The sequence below is a fragment of the Dryobates pubescens genome, chromosome 2 (genome assembly GCF_014839835.1).
Source record: "Dryobates pubescens isolate bDryPub1 chromosome 2, bDryPub1.pri, whole genome shotgun sequence".
In the NCBI taxonomy this organism is placed as follows: Eukaryota; Metazoa; Chordata; class Aves; order Piciformes; family Picidae; genus Dryobates; species Dryobates pubescens.
The window spans coordinates 43,381,155-43,404,112 of NC_071613.1; the positions used below are offsets into that span (position 1 = coordinate 43,381,155).

General features: G+C 41.7%; 1 protein-coding gene across 1 annotated transcript; it reads right to left on the bottom strand.

Moving 5' to 3' along the window:
- Nucleotides 1-1,221: 1,221 nt before the first annotated feature.
- On the bottom strand, nt 1,222-22,594 carry IQCB1 (IQ motif containing B1). The gene is made up of 13 exons (XM_009911192.2): nt 22,347-22,594; nt 21,384-21,546; nt 19,602-19,731; nt 16,880-16,973; nt 15,695-15,794; nt 15,162-15,334; nt 12,170-12,273; nt 9,891-10,000; nt 5,202-5,344; nt 4,637-4,785; nt 4,052-4,180; nt 3,521-3,677; nt 1,222-2,442 (listed from the first exon to the last, which is right to left on the bottom strand). Exons 1-13 carry the CDS (start codon nt 22,462-22,464, stop codon nt 2,213-2,215), a joined length of 1,800 nt encoding a protein of 599 aa, XP_009909494.2. The 5' UTR covers nt 22,465-22,594; the 3' UTR covers nt 1,222-2,212.
- Between the last annotated feature and the right edge of the window lie 364 nt (nt 22,595-22,958).

Consider the following 22,958-nt stretch of genomic DNA (forward strand, 5'->3'; position numbering starts at 1 on the left):
GGAGGATCTGAAAAGAGGATGAGCCAAGCAATGCCAAATCCCTCCCACCTCTGAGTGAAGAGGGCATCAGAGGAGCTGGGGATCTCTTTTTCTGGGCCCAGGCTCCAAGCTGGCCATGGCAACTGACATCTGAGAGCGTCTCCTGGCTCTGTCTCGGCATGCTGCTGTGGCTCTTTTCTGTCTTGTTCTGCCAGCAAGACACAAGTGGCAGGTTGTAGGGCTGTATCTGGCCATAAGTACGCTCCTTCATGGGTCTCTCTTGCCTCCCTGGTGTGTAAAGCAGAGATTACTGAGATCTGGTGACAAGGAACAACTAAGAAAAGTCATTTTTATTTATCAGGGCAGTGGTGGGGTGGGGAAATTTGTGCTGCTGGGCTAGTGATACATGACACAGCAACTTGAATTCATCCAGTAAGACCACACCTCCCTCTGTTCAATTAAAACCCCCATTATCCATCAAACTGCATATTCCAAAGGGGAGTTTATTATCCACTGCAATGGCAGTGAGTGGCAAAGGCCACTACAATAAATGGCTTCTGGAAAGATGGCTCAGTAATTCACTTGCAATTTAACACTGGCCATGTGGCTCAGCTCTTTACACAAAATGTGTTAAGCAGAGCACCTTTGTGAACATCCCCCTCTTCTAAAGAGCTGATATAATGAGGGTGATTAGGAATAAACAGAACAGCAGAGGCTGCTGTCTAAAATAGTTTGGGTCAGTGACCAAATGGCAGAGGAGACTGTGACATGCACAGGAGGCCTACGTCTCTGAGAGAAAAGCTGGCTTGCTTTGCTTTAACCAGAGGCACCAGGCCTTTCCCAGCAACACAGCTCAGCAGCTGCTGGGAGGTAGTGTCCATCCCCTGGGGTGCTTGGTGACTTTAACCCAGCCCCTCCACTTTGGTAGTCTTGTTATGGACATGGCCTAAAACTAATAGCAGGGTGATGCAGAGCAATATGTAACTCAACAGACACATGCAAGCACCCTGGTAAATACTTAATGGACTGTTCCACCAGTTAACTCTCCAAGAAAGGATCTGAAAGCCAATTCAAAGTCTTCCACATCACAGCTGTTAGAAAAATCAACATAGAGCACAGTTCATCCTCTTGACAGCTGTCCAGTTATTAATTTCAGTGTATCAGCTGCATCTGAAAGGGCTTGGGCTTCTGCCCACTATTTCTATTTACTTGTTTTTCCATTCATGTCCTCTAAAATTAAAACCTAAAATAGAGAATGGAAAACAAACATGCTGAACCAGTGTTGCTGCCCCCATACAACTGGCAGAAATCACTGCACTTTTCCCATCTCTGCAGCAAGGTAAGATATAATTCTTAAGACTCTCTGGGCCCTTCCCCTAAAAAAATAGCTCAGGTACCTACAGTACAAGCTGCAGCCTTCAGTTCTCCTTGCTTTCTGGGAACTTGGATGAGCAGCAGTCTTTGGTCATGGAATGTAGGTTTCTATTGTGTACCAGGTTGCAGGGCCTGCAGCAGCCCTGTGCTGTGGAGACATTTCTGGATTAAACAGTATCTGCATGGTTCAAGAGGAAAGAGCTGACACAGTGGCTACAATCCCATAGAACAGCTTGGACTGTGCCCACGTTGCAATGCACTGCATTGGCTGTGGAGAGAACTGGCATTTTTTTTACCTTTCCTTGCTCTTTCCCTTGTTGCTTTCAAGAGGATGGGGGAGGTTCCTTGGGTGAGCTTTGCCTGTGCTAACTGGCATCAGCTGTTCTACCCTGCTGCAAACAACCAGCCTGCCCAGTGCTTGCTTGACCTCTTACAGATGTCTTGTTTATTTCTGAACCCATTTTTACCTCAAAGCACATCACCTGATAAAATGTTTTACTATAAAAGCCTAGACTTCTACTGTGGTGTGACTCTTTACCCATCCCAGTACGAGTAAGAACTGAAAAGTCAAAGGTTATAAACTTAATTTAAAGTGACACAAATTACAAAACATCCTCATTTACAACTACAGTACTTAAATCCTATTGGGAGCAGCACAATCAATAGGATCTAATTGTTGATGTACAAGAAGAGATTCTTAATAAGATAAGTAAAATGCACTAAAACAAGGCTTTGCTCTTTTTCAGTGCTTTCAATGCTTTGTTCAAGTGTTTTCCTTCCTTAAAACACAAGCAAATGAATGCATAGTACAAGGCATGAGGCTGGTTGAGTAAGAAATTCTTCTGCCTAACAAGGATTACTAAGTGGACTTCTTTCCACCAATAAACAGAGTTCCTAGTTCTGCATTTAGAGCATCATCAGGAATGACACCATCCTCCGTAAACTCATCTTCAAGCTTCTTCCACCATGGCCAGCGAGTGTACTTCAGCACAGTGTTATGCGATTGTCTTGCCTTGGTAGCTGCAGGGATTGACTGACTCATAAAGACATCAAGATCTTTTTCTGTGGTCTCTGCTAAGCCTGGAGCATCTGTAAGAACACAGAGAAGAGTCTTCTGTATTTTTTCTTGTGGTTTTACAATTATTTCAAACAAATTAAAAAGAAGGAGCACTACCCTCCCACTTCCCACTGTTCTAGGTTACTCCCTTCCCCATGCTGGCATGTTATGGTTGCATGACTAATGTGACTGGAGAAGCAATCCAAATTAAAACTTACCTGAAAAAAGACAACTACAAAATGGGGGAGGGACATGAAGCAGGGAAAGCAGAACTACTTCCTTCAGGAGCAGTGGTGGCATCCACCAAAATTGTTTCTTGTGAAACCATGATCTAATATAAAGAGGAGCTCCTGGTTGCTACTACCATCAGTGCTCCTTGTGCAGGGTGACATCAGCCTGGGGTTTCCACCACTCTGGTGCAGCAGCACTGCGTATTCCCTGCCTGGGGACCTCAGCACAGCGTAAGACTGTGCTGCTGATTTGCCTGTTCAGGGTGTGATGAGCTGCAGTGCCACGGCACGTGACAGACTAAATAATGGAATTCTGTCACTTGCTGAATTTTGTCCGGCTTGGGTGCTCTCTGGTGGCTGCAGTTTGCTATGCTCATTCTTTCACTCCTGGCTACTTACCTGCAATTAAGATAGCAACACAGTGAATGTTCTTTCAAATAAAGCCAGGCTAGAAAAAATGAAAATGTGACTTAGAATTCACAGCTCAAAGATTTTTCTCTCTGTCTGGAAGAGGTGAGGACGCTTCAACCAGCACCTTACTATACAGGAAAACAGAACAAAGCAAATCAAATGTAGAGGAAGAGCCTGTGTGAGATCCACTTCTTAGAATTTGTAATGCCTTTTACAGGCATACTGTTTTGCTTGTGAACTTGTCAGAGAGAGACCTTTAGCAGAAGAATAAGCTGCTCCTTGGAAGGCAGGTATGTATACTTAACCTACAGCAACACCTGGACAATGTCTAATAAAGCCTGAATCTCAAGGCACATAGCAAAGATACTTCAGTTTTGAAATGAGGCTTTACCACTGTTCCCTCTATTTTTCTCTCTCAATTAATTTAATCCAAGCAGTAATCAAAACTATGACCAGAGCAGTCACATACTCAGTAGCAGCTCCACATTAGTGTTGACCTGAGCCAGTAACGACTTTCTCCGCTGCACTGCTCTCCGATCCAGTCTGCTCCTCAACAGGAACCATGCCAGCTTTTCCTGGGCCTGCATATGTAATTCTTTACTCAATTCTTCTGACATTTGGGAAGCCTGGAGGAAAATAACAGTTTGTTACCATTAGGAGCTGCTATTTTCAATCTTTTGGGAGCAGAATAATGTCTAAATGAGGAATGCAAATGCTGTTCTTAATTGTTAGTAATTTTGCTTCCTCTGCAGCTCTCTCCAAAGCTATCCATCATCAAGTATATACATTTCCCAATTACAGTTTGCTTTGATCCTTTTTATTAGATTAATGGTTAAAATTTCCAATATCCTAGTACCTTGCTCTCAAGCAAGTAGGGTTAATATATGCATACCTCAAATGAATTATCTTGATCAGAATTTATGAAGCTGAATATATTTCATCCCTACAGTATTTTACGTTGCATCATTAATGTGAATTATGAAATGACTAAGAAACAGACCGGATGCAATTTGATGTAGTCATCCACCTTCTGCTGCAAAGCTAGTCTCTGCTCATCAGTCAGTCCCTTGGGATCTCTCCAAGGAGACAGAGTTCTCCTCCTTCTTCGATTTTCCAAGAATTTACAAGCCTTTGTAAAGAATACACAAGAATGTGACAATCAAAGACAGGAAGTTTGTCTTCTTGCTTTGTTTGTAATCAGTCAATGAAAGAAAAATGTTTCATACTGCATCTCTTAAAGCATAAATTTGATATGATGCTAAGAAGACAAGATACAACTGTCAGCATGAATGCTAAATAGTTAGTAAGAACACTCAAAATAAATTACTGACTCATCTGTAGTGAGGTAAAATCCCAACCTTAGGTTTCAAAGTGCCAGCTCTTTTATTTTAGTTAGGAGACTGTATCAGACTTCATAAGCTATGTGAAGTTTAACACTTCTAAGCAACTTGTGGCTTTAGACTGTCATCCTCTCAATAATTGTTTTAATAAATTATGGCTACATCAAGAGTGAGAGAATAAGCAGAGCTTTTTAAAGCATGACACTCAGTCCCAGCCAATGGTAGAACAAAGTTTATATACTTACTGCTCTCTGAATGATTACAGTTGCTTTATACTCCTTAAGAGACTGTCTCTCCTGATGAAAATTTCTTCTTGCTCTATAGCCTCGCCAGAATCTCTGGATAGTTAATGCTGATTTCCCCTCCATTTCCTCCATGTACTTATTTACCTGACCTAAAAATGTTACACAAATCCAGTTATAAGACTATGGGTTGATATCTCTTGATTTACATTTTCAGTCCTCCGACTCGATAATACCCACAAAAGCACGGGTGCTATCAGTTATAAACCCCCTCTTCATTCAAGGTCTGCTAGCTGTGGGCCATGTCACAGAGCCTTGCATCTGCAATGGAGCTTAGTTACACAAGAAAACTCAGCCTTTCTCCTGCACCATTTTGAAGGCAGCAGATCTTGATCAGTAGTTACTGAGCCCCTGTTAAATTAGCATGTTCTGTCAGATAATTGGGTCAGGAGAAGAGACAGTAAGACTACAGTGCAAACAGACATACAAGATTAATATGTTTAAGGAAACTGTTCTTAAGGAGCCACAGACAGTTTAATCTTCTGATATAGTTTAATATTAACCATACTGGCATGGATTATTTCCAGTAAGGCCAGCTGTCGTTCATGGAAGAGTCTCCTGGCCCTCTGTCTCTGAAGTTGCATTTGCAGTTTCAGAGCCTCATCTTCCTTCTGCTTTTTTAAATGCTGCAGCTCCTGTTCACGTTTGGCTCTGCAATAGACAAATGCATTAACAATTACCTTAAGTTGTGTATTTCTTAAAAACAAGTGTTTTCTTCATGTGTATTAAGTAGTCCAGCACCAAGGGAGGAAATCCACAAAATAATCTGCCATCCCAGCCTTGGCTGCAGGACCACGCACAAGCTAATGAAGTATTACACTATCCACAGCCACAAAAAATTCTGAGTCAGTCACTCCATCTGGTATCCAAGCAAAGGATACATTTTTACTTAAGACAACGTCCTAAGGGAATGATGGGAATGACACTCCACAGGGGACATTCTCAGCTAGCATGAGCTACAACAATTTTGATTCCATCATTTGGGGAAGAGGTTAGGCAACATTAGCCATCTGCACCATTTCTATTGCATCCATCAGCGTGCATGGCACCTGCTTTCCATAGTACAAGCTATTATTTTTGCATCCACTGCAAGGGCAGATCAGAATGTTGCCTCTTAGGGCTCACCTCTTAAATCTGGAAGGATTCTTTTTTTCTCCAGGAAATTCAGATTTACACATTTTCTCCATCCACTTTGTTAACAGAATGCTAAGAAACGTTTGTTTGGGTGTTGGGGTTTTTTTGCAAACTTCTCCTGATCTGTACTAGTTGTTTTGATTTGATGTTAGGATGTTGCCCTGCTGTGCTTGCCACAGGAAAAGCCCCAGCAGATGTTTCACAGTTGAGACAAACGAAAACTCTGTAACTGGCTCCAGAGTGTTTAAGCTAGTAATAGCCTGTATATAAATTATATATGCACTAGCATATAAATATAGACACCAATATATTGCTACTAAATATACTGATATATAGATATTAATCACTTCCAAGACAATTTGGACATGGTCTCAGTGATACTTGAGGAGCTGTGAGCTAGAGGTCTCCCTCCCTTCATTACCCCTCCTCATCCCAATGGACCTGACCTCACAAGCAGTTTAACACTTGAGACAAGTTCACCCCACAATGAGGTAATGCTCTGACCCCTTCTCTTCTCCTGTTGCAGCACTGTCATGTGCCCACTCTGGACCTGAGTAGTCCCACTGGGCCCACAGCCCTGAGTTCTGCTCTCCTCTAGCATTTCTCCAGAGACAATGAAAGGAGCACATTAAGAACTAGGGAAGAGAACAGAGACCAGGCCTTAGGGGTGCCAGAAATACGGAGCAAAAATCTGTGGACTGAAACTACTGTGCAGCAATTTTGGCATTGCTGCACATCATACACATTCAGACTCACAATAGTGTTATTTCTGGGTTTCCCCTGACTAGTTAAATTGAGTCATAATTTTTGCACCAGCCATACGTTCTCCTCAGTCTCTGTAACTAGGTGGGGAAAGGTGGAATGGAAACTATTTTGTAGAAGACATGCTCTGCATTTAAGGGTCTGGCCTGAACTGATAAAAACAGCTTCCACCATGATGTGAGAGACCCTAATCTTTTTATGACTTAATGAATAAGGAATAGTGTGGCCAGCAGAACCAAGGAAGTCCTTGTGCCCCTGTACTCTGCACTGGTTAGGCCGCACCTTGAGTACTGTGTCCAGGTCTGGGCCCCTCAGTTTAGGAAGGACATCGAGACACTTGAACGTGTCCAGAGAAGGGCAATAAGGCTGGTGAGAGGCCTTGAGCACAAGCCCTATGAGGAGAGGCTGAGGGAGCTGGGATTGTTCAGCCTGGAGAAGAGGAGGCTCAGGGGTGACCTCATTGCTCTCTACAACTACCTGAAAGGTGGTTGTGGCCAAGAAGGGGTTGGTCTCTTCTCTCTAGCAACCAGCACCAGAACAAGGGGACACAGTCTCAAGCTGCGTCAGGGGAGGTTTAGGCTGGAGGTGAGGAGAGGAGAAAGTTCTTCATGGAGAGAGTCATTCATTATTGGAATGGGCTGCCCAGGGAGGCAGTGGAGTCACCATCCCTGGAGGTGTTCAAGAGGGGATTGGACATGGCACTTGGTGCCATGGTCTAGTCATGAGGTCTGTGGTGACAGGTTGGACTTGATGATCTTTGAGGTCACTTCCAACCTCAGTTATACTGTGAAAACTTGAAGACTGCCCATATACCTACAGAGACAGATCATGATATATGTGATTACATCAGGAACAGTCTCAAGGACTTTCAGCCTACACACTTCTGTGAATTTAAGCTGTAAATCTTTGCATTTTAAATCAAGGCAGGCACATATTATACTTCTAAGTGGAATGATGTCACAGGATCAAACAGGACTTTTGATGACATTTTCTTGATAAAGCTGTTAAGACTCTTCCCTAGAAATTTTTATCACCTTCACTTACGTGGAAAACTGCAAGAATGTTTCATGAACTTCTCAGATGTACAACTGTGAAACTACCAGTAGTGTCTGTCAGGTACTTAAATATTTCCTTGATACTGATTCTTTCCCGTGTAGCCTGCCAAGCACATGTTCTTCTTCATTCTCCATTTCTCCTAATGATAAGACGTATTTGTTTGCACAGGAACACACTGTGACAGGGAAATGCCTCTGAACAGAGGCAAAACACACAGAAAGCAAGATCCAAGCTTCCTTCAGCAGTTCCTGGCATGGAACAGCCTCCCTCTGACTATCTCTTATATATACAAAATGGTTTGATTGTTGATGCATAATTAATACAAATTATTGCCTTTTTAACAGTTATACATTTAGTTAGTGAACTAACTTCAAGGAGAGATGACAGGCTTTAATATTCACTGAGGAGACATTTCTGAAACCAGAGAGTTTGACAAACTGAAAACTTGCAGAGTTTAAGATTGTCCTCTGCAGCTGCAGGTGAACCAAGTCTGGAGTTTCAGCCTTAGTAGTACTTGTTCTAAAATAAATCTGTGAATGTAACCAAACCCTCACTGTTAAAAATGAAAAAGTCCCCTTGAAAGCTTTTCTAAAGTAATGCTTACAGTATTCTAAACACTATTTTTTAGCATAACACTAACTGCAGCTTTGACCTAGACAGAAAAGACACAATACAGGAACTCTACAGTTACTGTATTTACTCAGTCCACTGGGACTGACTGAGCCATGAACACACACCTGTAAGGATATTCACACATTTCCATTGCTCTGAATTATTACACAAACACATTCAAAAGTCTGTTTCAGTGACTCAAGAACTACTTATGAGGCACACACTAATGCTTGCAATACTTAAAAATAAGATGCAAGAAAGTTAAGTAGCTTGCTGATTGCTGACACCCTCACCACCTTTTCCCTTCTGCTTTACTGTATTGTGTCCTAGCCCAGCATCCAAGTTTTATTGGGTCATGCTTTTAGCTTGCAGACCTGCAAGGTGCCTGACTCTAAATGTTTTGTGGAAGAAGGAGTGGCAAGGATGTAATTCTTGGTGTTTCATCAAAAAAGCTGGAGTGGCTGCTGGCCATTAATAGACACACTGATTGTCCCAGCACACTTTCAGGATTTACTCAGCAGACTGCTTTCTAACACCTTGATCATAACACAATTGGATTTGATGAATTGATTCCTAATACTCTATATTGACACAGTAATGCTCAACACAGGCTAAAAAAGGTTGCAAAAAAATCTACTGTGGAGTTTGAACTTGTGTTAAATTCACACTAAATTTCTCAAAAGAGTTAGCCTAATGTGCCAACATTACTGCTGAAATCCTGCTTGAAGTAAGACAAGCATTATTTGCATAGCTTCATTCTTCTGTGGTGCTGTTTCCAGGTCACTGAAGTTACTCCACTTCTGAGAGTAAAAGATTTCAAATATTAATGAAGAACAAAGTCTTGCAAGCACTGTACTGAGCAAGCCCTATGGGCTCTGGTTTCTGCAGCATTCTGGATGGTGGATTAGAAACTCCAGGACAGCTCCACACTGGAGTTTAGTGTCAAGCTAACTGTGAACCAGTTAACTGTTCTACTGCTGGTATATCATCTTCTAGTGCCATTCAGTGCAATCCCATGCTACGGTGTGCCACGCTTTTAGTTTTCCATATGTCAAATTTTTACACAGGAAACAGAAGCATCATAAAAGTAAGTTTTTTCATCGAGAAATCTGGCAGCTGGGAAAGGGACAGTTGGAGCTTTTGGCACTAGAAGTGGCAGTTTGGTACTGCTGGAAAAGCACATTGTTTGGATGTTTCTGCTAAAAGAGTCTGCAGTGAAACAGCTCGTGTTGGTACTACGTTACCTTTATGTTTCAGAAATAACAGCTGCCTAGAAAAAGGCATCTTCAAGATCAAGGAATTCTTGGTAAGCCCAAACTTAACGCCCTTGAACTTGGGAACAAATCCTCAGGGAAGCTATTTCCAGGGAGGACAGGAAGACAAATGGGAACAGCCAGCAATTTATGTTTCACCAGCCTGATTGCCTCCTGTGATGAGATGACTGTCTCTGTGTACAAGGGGAAAGCAGGAGGTGTCATTTTCCTTGACTCTCTGAAGGTTGTCATCAGTCTCCTGTGCTGACCCTACCTCAAACAACCTAAATTCCTCCTGTCACTCTGTGATCTAAGAAAAAACAAGCCAAACCTTACTAGGTTCCTCTCTCTACTGTTTACTACAAAGCCATGCTGTTTACCTGAATTTTCTCTGTAAAGTGGTCACTGCTTGGGGTAGCTTTTTCAGCCTTTTCCGTGTCTGAAATCCCTTCCACATAGCCTGGATTATACAAGCTGCTTCATGCTGCCTCTGAAATTAATAAAGCCGTTTGTAGAATATTTTCTTTGCATATAAAACCACTTTAATACTGCTTGCATATTTGGAACAATCTTAGTATCTGGCTGAAACTCATCAGTTTTCAAATGCATCAAAATGCATTATTTGTAACAGCTTGGAGAATTTATGACTGTTTTATAAGATAGTTATCATCATGAACCCTGTGCTTGCTCCAAAGACAGCTAATCTGATCAGCTGGATTGATGCTCTCTGTGTAAACAAATCAACCTACAGAGGAAAGAAACACTTAGCTTTATTAATTAATTTGTATTTAAAAGACCTGAAGCACTTCATATTTCAAATGGCAATTAAATTAGAATACCTACACCAGAGGAGAGAAAGAGCAGTTTGGGGAATTAGCAGCAGGAAAAATGTTACATTTGCAGTATGAGTCACTGAAATGCAACAATCACACATGAAAGAAATTACATGAAAAATTCTATTCTTAAATTAAATATTTTAAAAAACAAGCAAACAAGACCCACACAACCCATCAAAAGAAGCAGAAAACACCCTGCTTTGCCTAAGATGAAAGCAGGTCTCTACAAACACAACTCTGATTTCCTTTTAAAATACTGTCTCTGAGAAACCTGCATGTAAAATTCTGTTAAGAAGTTCGTAAAACACACATTGTCTCTTTTATTGGGAAGGCAGCCCAGAAGGTGTTCTTACCAAACATTTTCTCTACATGACTTAGTATCATACTATCAGTCAGGGTTGGAAGGGACCACAAGGATCATCTAGTTCCAACCCACCTGCCACAGGCAGGGACACCCCACACTAGATCAGGCTGGCCAGAGCCTCATCCAGCCTGATCTTAAACACCTCCAGGGATGGGGCCCCAACCACCTCCCTGGACAACCCATTCCAGGGCTTCACCACTCTCATGAGGAAGAACTTCCTCCTCATGTCCAGTCTGAATCTCCCCACCTACAGCCTCATTCCATTCCCCCTAGTCCTATCACTACCTGATATCCTGAGAAGTCCCTCCCCAGCCTTCTTGTAGGCCCCCTTCAGATACTGGAAGGCCACAATTAGGTCACCTTGGAGCCTTCTCTTCTCCAGACTGAACAGCCCCAACTCTTTCAGTCTGTCCTCATAGGAGAGGTGCTCCAGCCCTCTGATCATCCTCGTGGCCCTTCTCTGGACACATTCCAGCACCTCCATATCCCTCTTGTAATAGGGGCTCCAGAACTGGCCACAGTACTCCAGGTGGGGTCTCACCAGAGCTGAGTAGAGGGGGAGAATCACCTCCCTTGACCTGCTGGCCATATTTTTCTTGGTGCAGCCCAGGATCTGATTGGCTTTCTGGGCTGCAAGTGCACATTGAGAGCTCATGTTGAGCTTCTCCTCCACCAGCACCCCCAAGTCTCTCTCCTCAGGGCTGCTTTCCAGCCAGTCACTGCCCAGCCTGGATTTGTGTCTGGGATTGCCTCGACCCAGATGCAGGACTCTGCACTTGGTCTTGTTGAACCTCATGAGGTTGGCTTGTGCCCACCTCTCCAGCCTGTCAAGGTCCCTCTGGATGGCATCCCTTCCCTCCAGCGTGTCTGCTGCACCACACAGCCTGGTGTCATCAGCAAACTTGCTGAGGGTGCACTCAATGCCACTGTCCATGGCACCAACAAAGATGTTGAACAAGCCTGGTCCCAGGACTGATCCCTGAGGGACTCTGCTTGTCCCTGGCCTCCACCGGGACATGGACCCATTGACAGCCACTCTTTGGGTGTGACCATCAAGCCAGTTCTTTATCCATCTAGTTCTTAGACTTAGTTCTAAATGAAAGCTGTCTAGAATTCAGAGACCTAAATTTGTCCTACTGATTCAAGACAGACAGATACAATTATTTTTGATTTATAGTAATAAAAAAAAAATATATTATTCCTCCCAATGGTTGTATAGAAATCTATGCAACAGGAAGTCAAGCTCTGGAGTCACAGTCCCATGCCTTAATAACTGGACAGTCTCTTGATGGAGGGAAAAATTAATAAATAGCAAAATTTTAAATCCATTAATGTAGTTTAAAAAACTAGCACAGGCTTTGCAAAGTATCACCAAAGTGATAGAGTAAATCCATTTTAAACATATATATAAGTCACGTGTAACTAGGACGTCACAAACAAAAGTCTCATTAAGCTTCACCTGCATTTGTCCTTTTTGTTCTGAGTAGAGTAGGTCCAAGAGCTGATTGAGATCCCTGTCAAATCCCTTTCCAGTCCACTGCTTATTTAAAAGTCCTTTTAATCCTAAGACAGAGAGAGAAATCATGCCATACTGTTAAGGTTAATTTTCAAGATCTCAGACAAAGAATTTTCAAGTCAAAAAATCAAATCTGATTCTATGTGCAAAGGAACATTAGAGATGAACACTCTCAGTCCTCTGAGTTTCAATCCAGAGTATTATCAATGCCTATCTGGTATTTCAACCAACACAGAGAAGTTCTGTACAGTGATGGCAATTTTGTATGCCCAAGTTGCTGTCTACTGTGTCTGTATAACTAGCAGTTAAATTATGAATGCACTTTCAGTGTCTTCTCAGTGAGGTCTAAAAGGATGTAAAGCACCATGGAAGTGATGGGTACATTTAGCACTGCTTTTGAATTTTTCATCATAAATTTTATTTGTCACTGGAATTCTTTGATGTCTCATCTTGTATAGCAGCCTAACTGTGAGCATGTGCATCCAATCCCCGAGACAAGATAGGTTTTCAGGGTCGTAGTAGCTAAAAAGCACACTTGTCCTTCCCCCACATGATACACAATCCCTGTGTAGACAAGTAGACAGTAACAGATCAGACAACTCCAAGAGAAGGGAAAAGGAGGACAGGCAGTAGGCACATTTGGATAGCCTCTGGAGAGCAGGTCTTATGAGGGGAAGCTGAAGGAACTAAGATTGTCCAGCCTGGAGTCAAGGAGGCTGAGAGGACACTTTATCATTCTCTACAACTACCTGAAAGCAGGTTGCAAGGAGGTGGGTGTTGGTCTCTTCTACCATGTAACAAGCAATAGGACAAGGGAAAATAGACTCTTGTTACACCAGCAGAGGTTTAGATTGGGTGTCAGAAGAAACTTCTTCACTGAAAGGGTTATCAAATGGCTGGAACAGACCTCCCAGGGAGGTGGTTGCATCCCCATCCACAGAGATGTCTAAAAGATGCATAATGTGGTGCTAAGAGATATTGTTTAGCCCCAGACTTGGTAGAGTTGGAGAATGGCTGGACTCAATCTTCAAGGTCTTTTCCAACTAAACCAGTTCTATAATTCTAACTGCAGAGTCAAGTAATTTTTCCATTTTCAAACCATAAGCAAGTTCATACACTGGGCAACTCCAACACTCATACAGACTTAGAGAATATGGATGTGGAGTACCAAGTCCTTCATGCAAACAGAAATGGCATCTCCCCTCTACCACACTTGCACTATCCTGGAAAAACTGCAATGCTTCAACACTTCAGGAGAGAGACAGATGAGACTCCACATAGAGTCAGTGAGCTGCAAGCTCTGCAAAAGCAAGTAGCCTGACCACACAAGGCAGTTCCCTCACAGAAGTCCTGTGAGTCTGACACAACCATCTGCCAGTTTCTGTACAGACTACATGGCTATATGTACCTTCCAGCTACTGACAGGGTACACCACAAGCATGCCTCTCAGGTGTGTTGAGCCATGTCGACAAAAAGACCAGGCCATCCTGGAATCTTGATGTGAAGACTGTTCTAGTCTTGGAGGTGTGAGGTTCAGGTGATGTCCTCACCTCCAGCAGGCTGCCTGTCCTGACATAAAGCTTCACATCACATTGGCAATGGCTCTGAGCCTCCATGAAGCCAAGTTACTTCAATGAGATAACCAGATGGCAGAATTGCTGGACTGCTTTCTTTGTTGCTGCTGTTCCCTAAACTATCTACAGGATTCTGGAAAAAAAAATAAATTTAAAATGCTATTTTGTCTTAGTGGAAACAGCAAACCTGTACAGAAGAGAGATGTGAAGTCTCTGAATGACTGTGGCATATTCTGATTCTACAGTAAAATTAAGTATCTCCTTTGATGGAGATTTGCACCTCTTCAGACAAGCCCACATTCTACAGCTGGGATGGTTAGATTGTCACAGAAGCTTTACAAGAATTCACAATGTGATACCAGCCTTAGGCGTGTTACATTTAATTCCACACCGAACGGAAGCATTCCTCCCTCAAAGGGCAAAAGGGTGGCAAAGCTGCCCACCTGGGCCAGAAATTTATCTGGCTGGTACTGCTTAAAAATAGTCAGTACAAGTGTGAAAAATGGGAATTGGATCTTTTTGTCTAGAATAGCCACTTCTTACTGTCCTTGTCCCCAAAGGACTGAGGTTGCTTGCAAGTAGTTTTGACCATAAATAACATCCACAACATAAAAGATGTGACAAACATCAAAGCCTCTTTCTTAGCCTCCATCAGCACGACAGAGGACAACGGGGTTTCCTGAAGCTCTCTGCTAAGCTAGAGACAGAAACATTACATGGAACATCTCATTAAACAATGAATAATATAAAGCAAATTACATGCATGCTCAGCCTCCTCATCTAAAGGCATCAAACCAAAATGATAAACTCATTACATGAATTCTTGGAAAGAGCTCATTGCAATCACTTGTATATCAAAAGATAGTCAGCTCCTCAGGACACCACTTATCAGTTAAGCAGACCAGTAACAGCCAAGGTCAGAAGTTGGCTTTAAGCAAAACTTTCACGTTTCTGGGTTAGTGAGCCTTAGTGCACTGGCAGATGTCCGATACGTGCCTTTTATCATGGCAGTGCAGGCACCCTGCTACTCAATATCCAGCCTGTACAGGAAAAAAAGAGGCAAAACATCACATAGAAAAAAGTAAAGCCCAGGAGGCTGGAAGCAACAAACAACAGTGCTAAGAGACAAGCTGCCACATGCAGAGTCCTCAACACACAGAAGAAAATAAATCTAGGTAACAGAGGCATAGCAGCTTAAACTACAGTGAAAATGAACAGAAGATTGAAAAGCAAACCAAAACAACCCAGCACTGCAGTTTCCATCTGTATTGGATGGGATGAGTTGGGAAACCTCTATCTTTGCTTTTACACAGTGATTGTAAGAGGCAGCCAAGCGAGTGCTTCCATGCATGTTTACAAACCTTTGTAGCGAGCTGCGATTAACTTCACAAGCTGCTTGCCACATTTTGCCACCAACAGCAGCAGCTTCGTAGCACTGTTTCCTATGACGGGATTTGCAGTAGATGAAAGCTTATAAACAAGCTCATCCAAAACAGAATGAAGGGTCTCCTCATCAACCTCAAGCAAGACAGAACTTTAAAAAGAAGAAACAATACAAAAAGGGTGAGGGGAGGACATCATTGAAGCGTTAATTACAAACTTTAAGCTTCCTAACAGTTTGGTGGACAGTTTTGTGTTATTACTATTGTTGTTGTTATATGTGTCAGGCATTCAGCAAGCTGGACCAGCCGTCTGATCCAGGCAGCTCAACTATTTCAATCAACTGATTCTATTTCTACAACAAAGACTAGTGAAAAAAACCAAGCCAAACCAACCAACCCACCCAACCCCACAACAGTTCTTGGATATGAATATGAAAATACTTTACTAGGCAGTAATGGACCAAGTTTTAAATGTAAAATTCAGAAAAATCAGTGATATGAAAACAACTAACCTATTGACCCTCAAAATGTGGTGTAAAACTGACATCGTTATAGCTGCTGTTTCAACATCATCTGTTACTAAGAGCTGCAGGAAGTGATCATTTTGCAGTACTGGAAAAAAAACAAACACACACCAAGAAACAGAAACAAGCAAATAAGAAATTACACCATCAGAACCAGACTTGAAAATACCATCAAACAAACTCCATTACGGAACAAATGTCACATCAAGTAACACCAGACACTGTTTCTGGAACAAACTCCCTCCTTTATAATTTTTACACTGAAACTTACTGGAATAAGTAAACTACTTCAACATCCAAAAAACACATTGAGCCCTGTTTTTCCTACTTTTGGATATCCCTCAGGCACTGGTGTCGCAATGGAATAAAAGCTTTAAAGCCTTTTTATGTTGCACCAGTGCTACTTTTTTATTACAACAGTGGAATTATCACTGGAGCAATAATATCTGGAAAAGATAAGGACTTCAACCTTGACACTTTGTTACACCAGGTTCATTTAATGCAACTCCACTGAGGTCATCAAAGCACCATCTTTTTTATTCCAGCATGTCACTGTCTAGACATTTATTAATTCTTCTGGCCATGTGTGGTTTTAGTTACACATATTATAATCCTTGGGATTTTGTTCAGTATTAGAAACAAAACCAAATTCTGCTCTTTGAAAATGAGCATCATTAGCATTGGGTTTAATTAAAAGCTTATTTTGATCAGAAGTGCATAGTGAAGTTTGTTAGAAGTTTGTAAAATGTCTTGGCAACTTCAGAAATCTATTTTCAAGACTATTCACTTTTCAGGGCTGGCAGTGTGCTCCAGTCAAATCTCTCCATGCTAACCACACATAGGTTAAAATAAAAAGGAAATAATAATAAAAAGGAAAAAAAAAAAATTAAAAATCAGATTTTTTTCTCAAGGTATAGAATTACAAAGGGAAATTACAGAAAAACACTTAGTATTTGTGTCTGAAAGAGCAGAAAGAGAGCTCTTTAGTATTTTCCTTTAGTGGATCTTTTCCATTTTAGATATTGCTGTTTCTGTTGAGTGTACTACTTTAAGAGATTGATTTAATTTAGAAACTTAGAAAACTACGTGGAGAGTAGTTTAAAAGTAATTATTGATGTCTGTAGTTTCCATAAGTAAGTTTTCAGGTATGTTATGGGTTTATTTTTCCCTTACCACACTCTGCTAGTTGAATGTGCCCACCACACAGCCAGCAGATGGCATCAGTTACTGTTTGGAACCAGCGTAAAAACTCCTGTTTTTCTCTATCCTGAACAAAAGAGAAGGAGGTAAAAGCATCAGTTAGTATCCTCAGTGAGGGCTTCAGCTTGATGTAGTGGGAACACCTGTATACTTCAGGGACTTGGAGACCAAAACGTTGTCAAATTCCTGGATGAAGTTGTTGAAATTGTAGGAACCAGTCAAAAGAAAACCAACCAACTTGCAAGGCCTTCAAGGCCAGAGATCAATCAAGAAAATCTAAACGTATTAAAAAGCATCCATTCCTGTAGAAGTCGTAACAGGGAGAGTCTTGTTTACTCCTTGAAAAATATTTAATAGCATAGAAGAGCTAAGAAGACATATAAGAATGCATGATAATCCACAAAGTGGGAAATGCATTATTTAAGATTAAAACACAGGGGAAAAAAAGTACAAAGTAACTAAGGAAAGGGTTAAAGATTCCTGAAAACTCGCATGGTGAGGCTTCAGAAGCATCTCCTAGTTGGAGGTCTGGAAACAAACACCAAACTAGGAGTAAGCTAAAGTTTACCAAACAGGCTGTGTTCTGTCTTCTGTGATAATACCAACTTGAAAAAAGACCAGGAAGAATCCAGGCACATGCATGGTCTTGAGCATGTATAGCAGGTGTGAACCACAAGCCACTGGAAAGCTACAATCTTGGTGTGTGGGACTGTAAAGGGGCTTTTGATAGTACCACATTGCTGAGAAACAGCAATTGACCTGCTATCTCACACATTGAGCCTCCACAAATAAAACTCTAGAAAGTGCTCAGTTTTGGGCACCTCACTATGAGAAGAATATTGAGGTACTAGAGTGTGTCCAAAGTAGGGCAACAAAGTGGGTGAAGGGCCTAGAGCACAAGTCTTAAGAGCAGCAGCTGAGGGTACTGGGTTGTTTAGCCTAGAAAAAAGAAGAGGCTCAGGAGAGACCTTATCACTGTCCACAACTACCCTAAAGGAGGTTGTAGAGAGGTGGGGGTCAGTGTATTCAAACAAGGAATAAGGGATAGGACACAAGGAAATGGCCTCAAGTTGTCCCAAAGGAAGTTTAGGTTGGACATCAGGAAGGATTTCTTCACTGAAAGGGTTATCAAGTATTGGAACAGCTTGCCCAGGGATGTGGTGGAGTCCCCATCCCTGGAGGTATTTAGAAGCGACATAGGCATGGTGCTTAGGGATATTGTTTTTGTCAAGGATTTGTCAGGATTAGGTTAATGATTGGACTCGGTGATCTTAAAGGTCTTTTCCAATCTAGGCAATTCTGTGATTCTGTGAAAGCCTGTTCCTAGATTCGTGCAGTAAGTGCCAGTTGTAAGTCATGGTTTAACTTTATGTTTGGCTCTTACTGACAATGAGAGGTACAAAATCACAGTAGTAAATTAAGCTGTAATATTATCTGTGTTTTGGCAGTATGTCAGTTTCTAAAAGTTATTTCAGTGCTTCCCCTGACTTCAAAGACTTGTGCAAAAAGCAAATGAGGACAGAATAAACTACTAATCTCCGCTGGCAGAGTGGGATTTCCGAAGTTCCACTGAGCAAGCACCAAGTCTGGGTGCCCAGTCACCTCTGAGACCACAAGGTTTAAAAGCCAAAGTACTAATTATAATGTAGACTGCATCTGCATTCAAAAGAAATCTTTGCCCACAAGCATGACTCAAATAGCATGTAGGCTGAGACATAATAAGAAAGTGTGGAGGAAATTACATATTGTGGGTAGGACTCGAGTCTCCTGGGAAGTCATTCAGGAAGCTTCCTTCGTAAGCACTAAACATGCATCTAAAGTACTGAAGTAACAGAAAATGTGTTACTCTACTGATATTTCTGGGAACTGGTTGTGTTTGTGGTGTCCATCAATTCTCCACAGGAAAAATTTGATTATGTGCAGAAAGCCAGTGAGCCAAGAAATGAGATACTATGTGGAAGTGGGAATTTTAAAAGCAACTGTAAGACTCAATGCAATTGATTACTTAAATTATTTGTAGGGGTTGTTTGTTGTTTCATTTTTTCATCCAACTCTGGACCCAAGACATGCAAAAACTTCCTTCTCTGCAAAGAGGGAGAGAAATGGGAGCAAGCGTTCAAATCTACAAACTCACAAAGTCTGCCTTTGGGGTTCAGAAGCAGCAAGCATTTGGGGAATTTTTTGCTAATTTTGTGGCAGAAACTGTATGGGAAACAAACTTCAACAAATGTGATTAAAAATCTTAAGAATTCCTAAACACTTTTTTGTAACACTGAATAAAGTAGTGGGAACAGAGTCATTACAAAGACTGAAATAATTATATGCAAAGTTAAAGAGACACTACCGTGACTGGGAAGCTGCCTTTTGTCAAGCATTTTTTTCAGTCATACTGCTGTAATTCTTTCCTCCTTCTTTCCTACTTCTAATTTGCATTCTTTCTCTCTACCTCCAGAACCTGTGAAAAGCAGTAGCCAAACTCTCCAAACAAACCTATGGTAACAAACTGTAACAGACTGAATGCTCCACAACAACAAATTTCAGTTTCAGAGCTCCAAGGCACAAGAAAAACAACTGTAATTTCTGAAAATAAATGTTCATAATACAGTGTCCTTATATTAATAACCCACTTATATAATATGTGAGCTTGGAAAGTTTATAGAGATTCTGTGCTCTCTTCACTATGAATTTTAAATACCTTGATTGCTCGGATAAACCGAGCTTGCAAGCGTCTTCCCAAAACCAGCAGGTTGTCTATAGCTGAAGGAAGAAATTTCTTGTGAAACTCCTCAGGATCTTCTTTCACCTCCAGTCCTACACAACAATGACTGAAATGGAAAAAAAAAAAAAAGGAAGAAAGGAAAAAAAAAATCAACCTGAATAGTCAAGGACCTGTTTGAACAGCTTTGAATGAAGTCACGTCATTGGAGAAATGCTTCACTGGCATGGGACAATTCAACGCTGAACAACAGTTAACTGCTGTGACTGGCTCCAAGGTAGCTGCCTCAAAAGGAAGAGGAATGATCAGCAGGCTTCAGACAGCAAATATATTACTACTACTACTCATAGTAGCATGTCTCAGCTTAAAACATATCTATGGCACTTTCTCCTGTAGCTTTAGAGGATCTGTCTAGGCTTGTTTCACACACTAAGGAAGGGCTCCGATGGTCATAAAGAAAAAAAGAACACAAAAAAAAGGCAAAACAGAAAGGGAGACAAAAGTCTGCTACAGGAGTGCAGATCAAGCAGTGAAAATATGTATAAAAGATACTACTTACCACAAAATCTTCAGCAAGTCTGTTTAAAACTTTGCTCTAACTGAGGAATACACGTGGCCTAGAAATCAGTTTTTCAGATCTTGGCTTTCTTATTTTACTCAACTCAACAATGTCAGTAATTTGTGGAAGACTTTTTTACAAGAAACTGCATGTTTTACAACTGGGATGTTTTTCAGTTCTGTAAGTGCAACAGAAGAGTCTTCCTAACTTCGTATGGATTTTGCATTCTGCCATCTTATCTAAACTTTGTGAGCTTCTTGCGAAGGCACACATGTAAAACATTGCTTACCAAAGCCCTTGAAAAGCAAATTCTAGAGAAGAAGCTAAGATACCTCTAGGTACAAAAGGACATTTTTATAGCTGAAATAAATTTCAGTTTTCTCTGCTTACAGGGGATGATTTAAGTATCGCACAAAGCTGGTGATAAATCTTGCATCTCTTAGTGAAATCTGTAGCATTAAGAATTCATACCACAGATATGGCATAAATAAGAGATGGCTGCCTAATTGCTTCATGCCTTAGAATTTTGCAACCTAGTTAGGCCAAAATCAAGTACAACTTGGGGAAAATGTAAAACATATTATTCTTCCTGACATTAAAAATTGAGATTGGATCACGAGGGATTTGAGTTTAAAGTTGCTGTATTTATTAGCTATGAATTAAACTTAATAATACCATTTTCACAATATCACTACATCAAGCTATCAAGTCTGTATTAATTGTGTCCTCCACTGTGTTTAAAATGTAAATAGATACTTTAAAAAGGTGTATTAAATAGATTATTTAAATAAAGCCAAGCTGTGAGTCAATGAGGCTAAAGATTTCTGTAAGATGAAATCTAAGCAAACTAACTCTTAAAAATAACTGCAATTCAAAATTAGCCATTACTGGGTAATTGATGAGGACTGTTCATGATAAAAACAAAAAAGGTAAAGCCAACACAAAAACTGTTCCCACCAAACAGTTTACCCAGCTCAATGAAACACAATGCGAATGAATTAAACAGGACCGATTAGGCTACGCCTGACCCCTCTGCTCTCGACTGCTCCCTGCACTTTAACCCTGGCCTTTCCTGAACAACAAGCCTTGCTCTCGATGGGAGCAAATGTATTACAGCTTGAAAAGAAAAAAGCAAGATGAAAGGCCAGGGGTGGGGAGAAAAAAACAAAAAAGGGCAAACTTCCTAGCACTTTTGGTCTTACCTCAGTATCTCTGCTAGCTGGGCAGCAGTAGCCCAGCCTCCATGCAGTTGAGAGTGATCTTGTCTAAGGAGCAGCATGCAGTACTGAGTCAAGTTATAACCATATATATCTTGTTTTATTTTTTTTGACTCTTCACATCCCAAGGAAGAATCATTTACAATTCCTGTGGGAAGAAAGGAGAGAGACAAAGAGCAGCATAAAATTCTGATGTGCAAGATTTATTATTTTTTCCTCCCCAAAACATGAGAGGAACACATGTACAGTGCCAGGATTAACACAATTCTAGAAGTGCTAACAACAGCTGAAACAATTTTGTCAGCGTTTTCCACTCCTACAATCCATTTGTTAGATTATATGACAACTGGGAAAGATAGCTAAACTTAGCTTTCCTTTTTTTCAATATTCATTTAGAAGTAAAACATACATTACCTGGGATATAGCCCATTTGTATGAATTTCCTAGGCCAGATAAAACCACAACCACTGTGAAACATATAGCTTCCTTGTAATTACATCCCAATTTAGAACAGGACCTAACTTGTTTCTACCGTGTCTATGAGCAGTGGCTATGTGGCAAAGACAGGGCTAGTCACGTGGGAGCTCACCATTAGGTTTCTAAGTTAAGACTTAAAAAATTAATACTGATGACCAGTTCAGCTCTCTACCCAAAAGCACTGGGAGAAATCTATTTGACCAAGTGTAAGATCCTTGTCCACATCAAGAAACATAACATCGTGACAGATAAGAGGGAGAATTCTTTCCCACTTGCTCCCCAGTTCCTTCTCCTTATTGTTGCTGAGTGCCACTCAATACCACTCTCAGGAAAAGCCCTATCATGAACTTTATGGAGTTTCCATCCCTGCCAGAAATACTCTGAAAAACCTTCTGTATTTAAGGAGGCAGAACAGAGGATTGCCCAAGCTTCACTATCACATATTTTTATTTTAAAGATTATATTAATTACCCTTTAACTTCAGCAGTAGTAAGGGGATGTCTTGTTCTCTGCTCTCAGTGACCTCAGCAGCTAAGGCCAATACTCGGGGGTCTGCAGCTGTCAGACCTGCACTGGCTGTGTTGGCCATAGCAAACAGAGGCCCGCAACACCATCGGTCCAAGCCTCTTTCCTTTGTAATTGTTTCGGCGTAGATACGGGGTCTTTAAGTTACTAGTTCCATCAAACCTCCAGCTCCTGCACTATCAGCTGCAAGGTGACGCTCTGTTCCGCGCTCTCCGCAAGTCTCTCCTGGGGAAGGAAATAAACATGGAGGAGGCCCAACTCACGCTCCCTCACGCCGCCTCTCGAGGCCGCGGGCAGCAGGATCGGCTCTGCCTGCAGCCCCAGAGAGGCCCCACAGCACGGACAGTGTGAGAGGCCACCCCGAGGGCCGCCAACATCGGCCCAGCCGCAGGCAGGCGGGGCGGAGGGACAGAAGCAAGGCACCAAGGCACTGCAGAGCGGCGAGTGAGAGGCGCTCTCTACCGACACTTCCGTGCCCTCACGGCCTCCCCTAAAGGCCGGTCCTGCTGCCGCGGAGCCCCCTTAGCAGAAGCCCCCCGGAACGAGCCCGCTCTGCGG

What these genes read in the sequence shown, in the direction of transcription:
- IQCB1 (XM_009911192.2), bottom strand. Translation starts at nt 22,464, where the DNA reads ATGGCCAACACAGCCAGTGCAGGTCTGACAGCTGCAGACCCCCGAGTA. An exon ending in ACTTTACAGAGAAAATTCAG is followed by an intron (nt 5,345 to 9,890) that starts GTAAACAGCATG and finishes TGTCTATTGCAG; the next exon opens with AGCCAAACGTGAACAGGAGC. An exon ending in CTGTAATCATTCAGAGAGCA is followed by an intron (nt 4,181 to 4,636) that starts GTAAGTATATAA and finishes TTCTTTACAAAG; the next exon opens with GCTTGTAAATTCTTGGAAAA.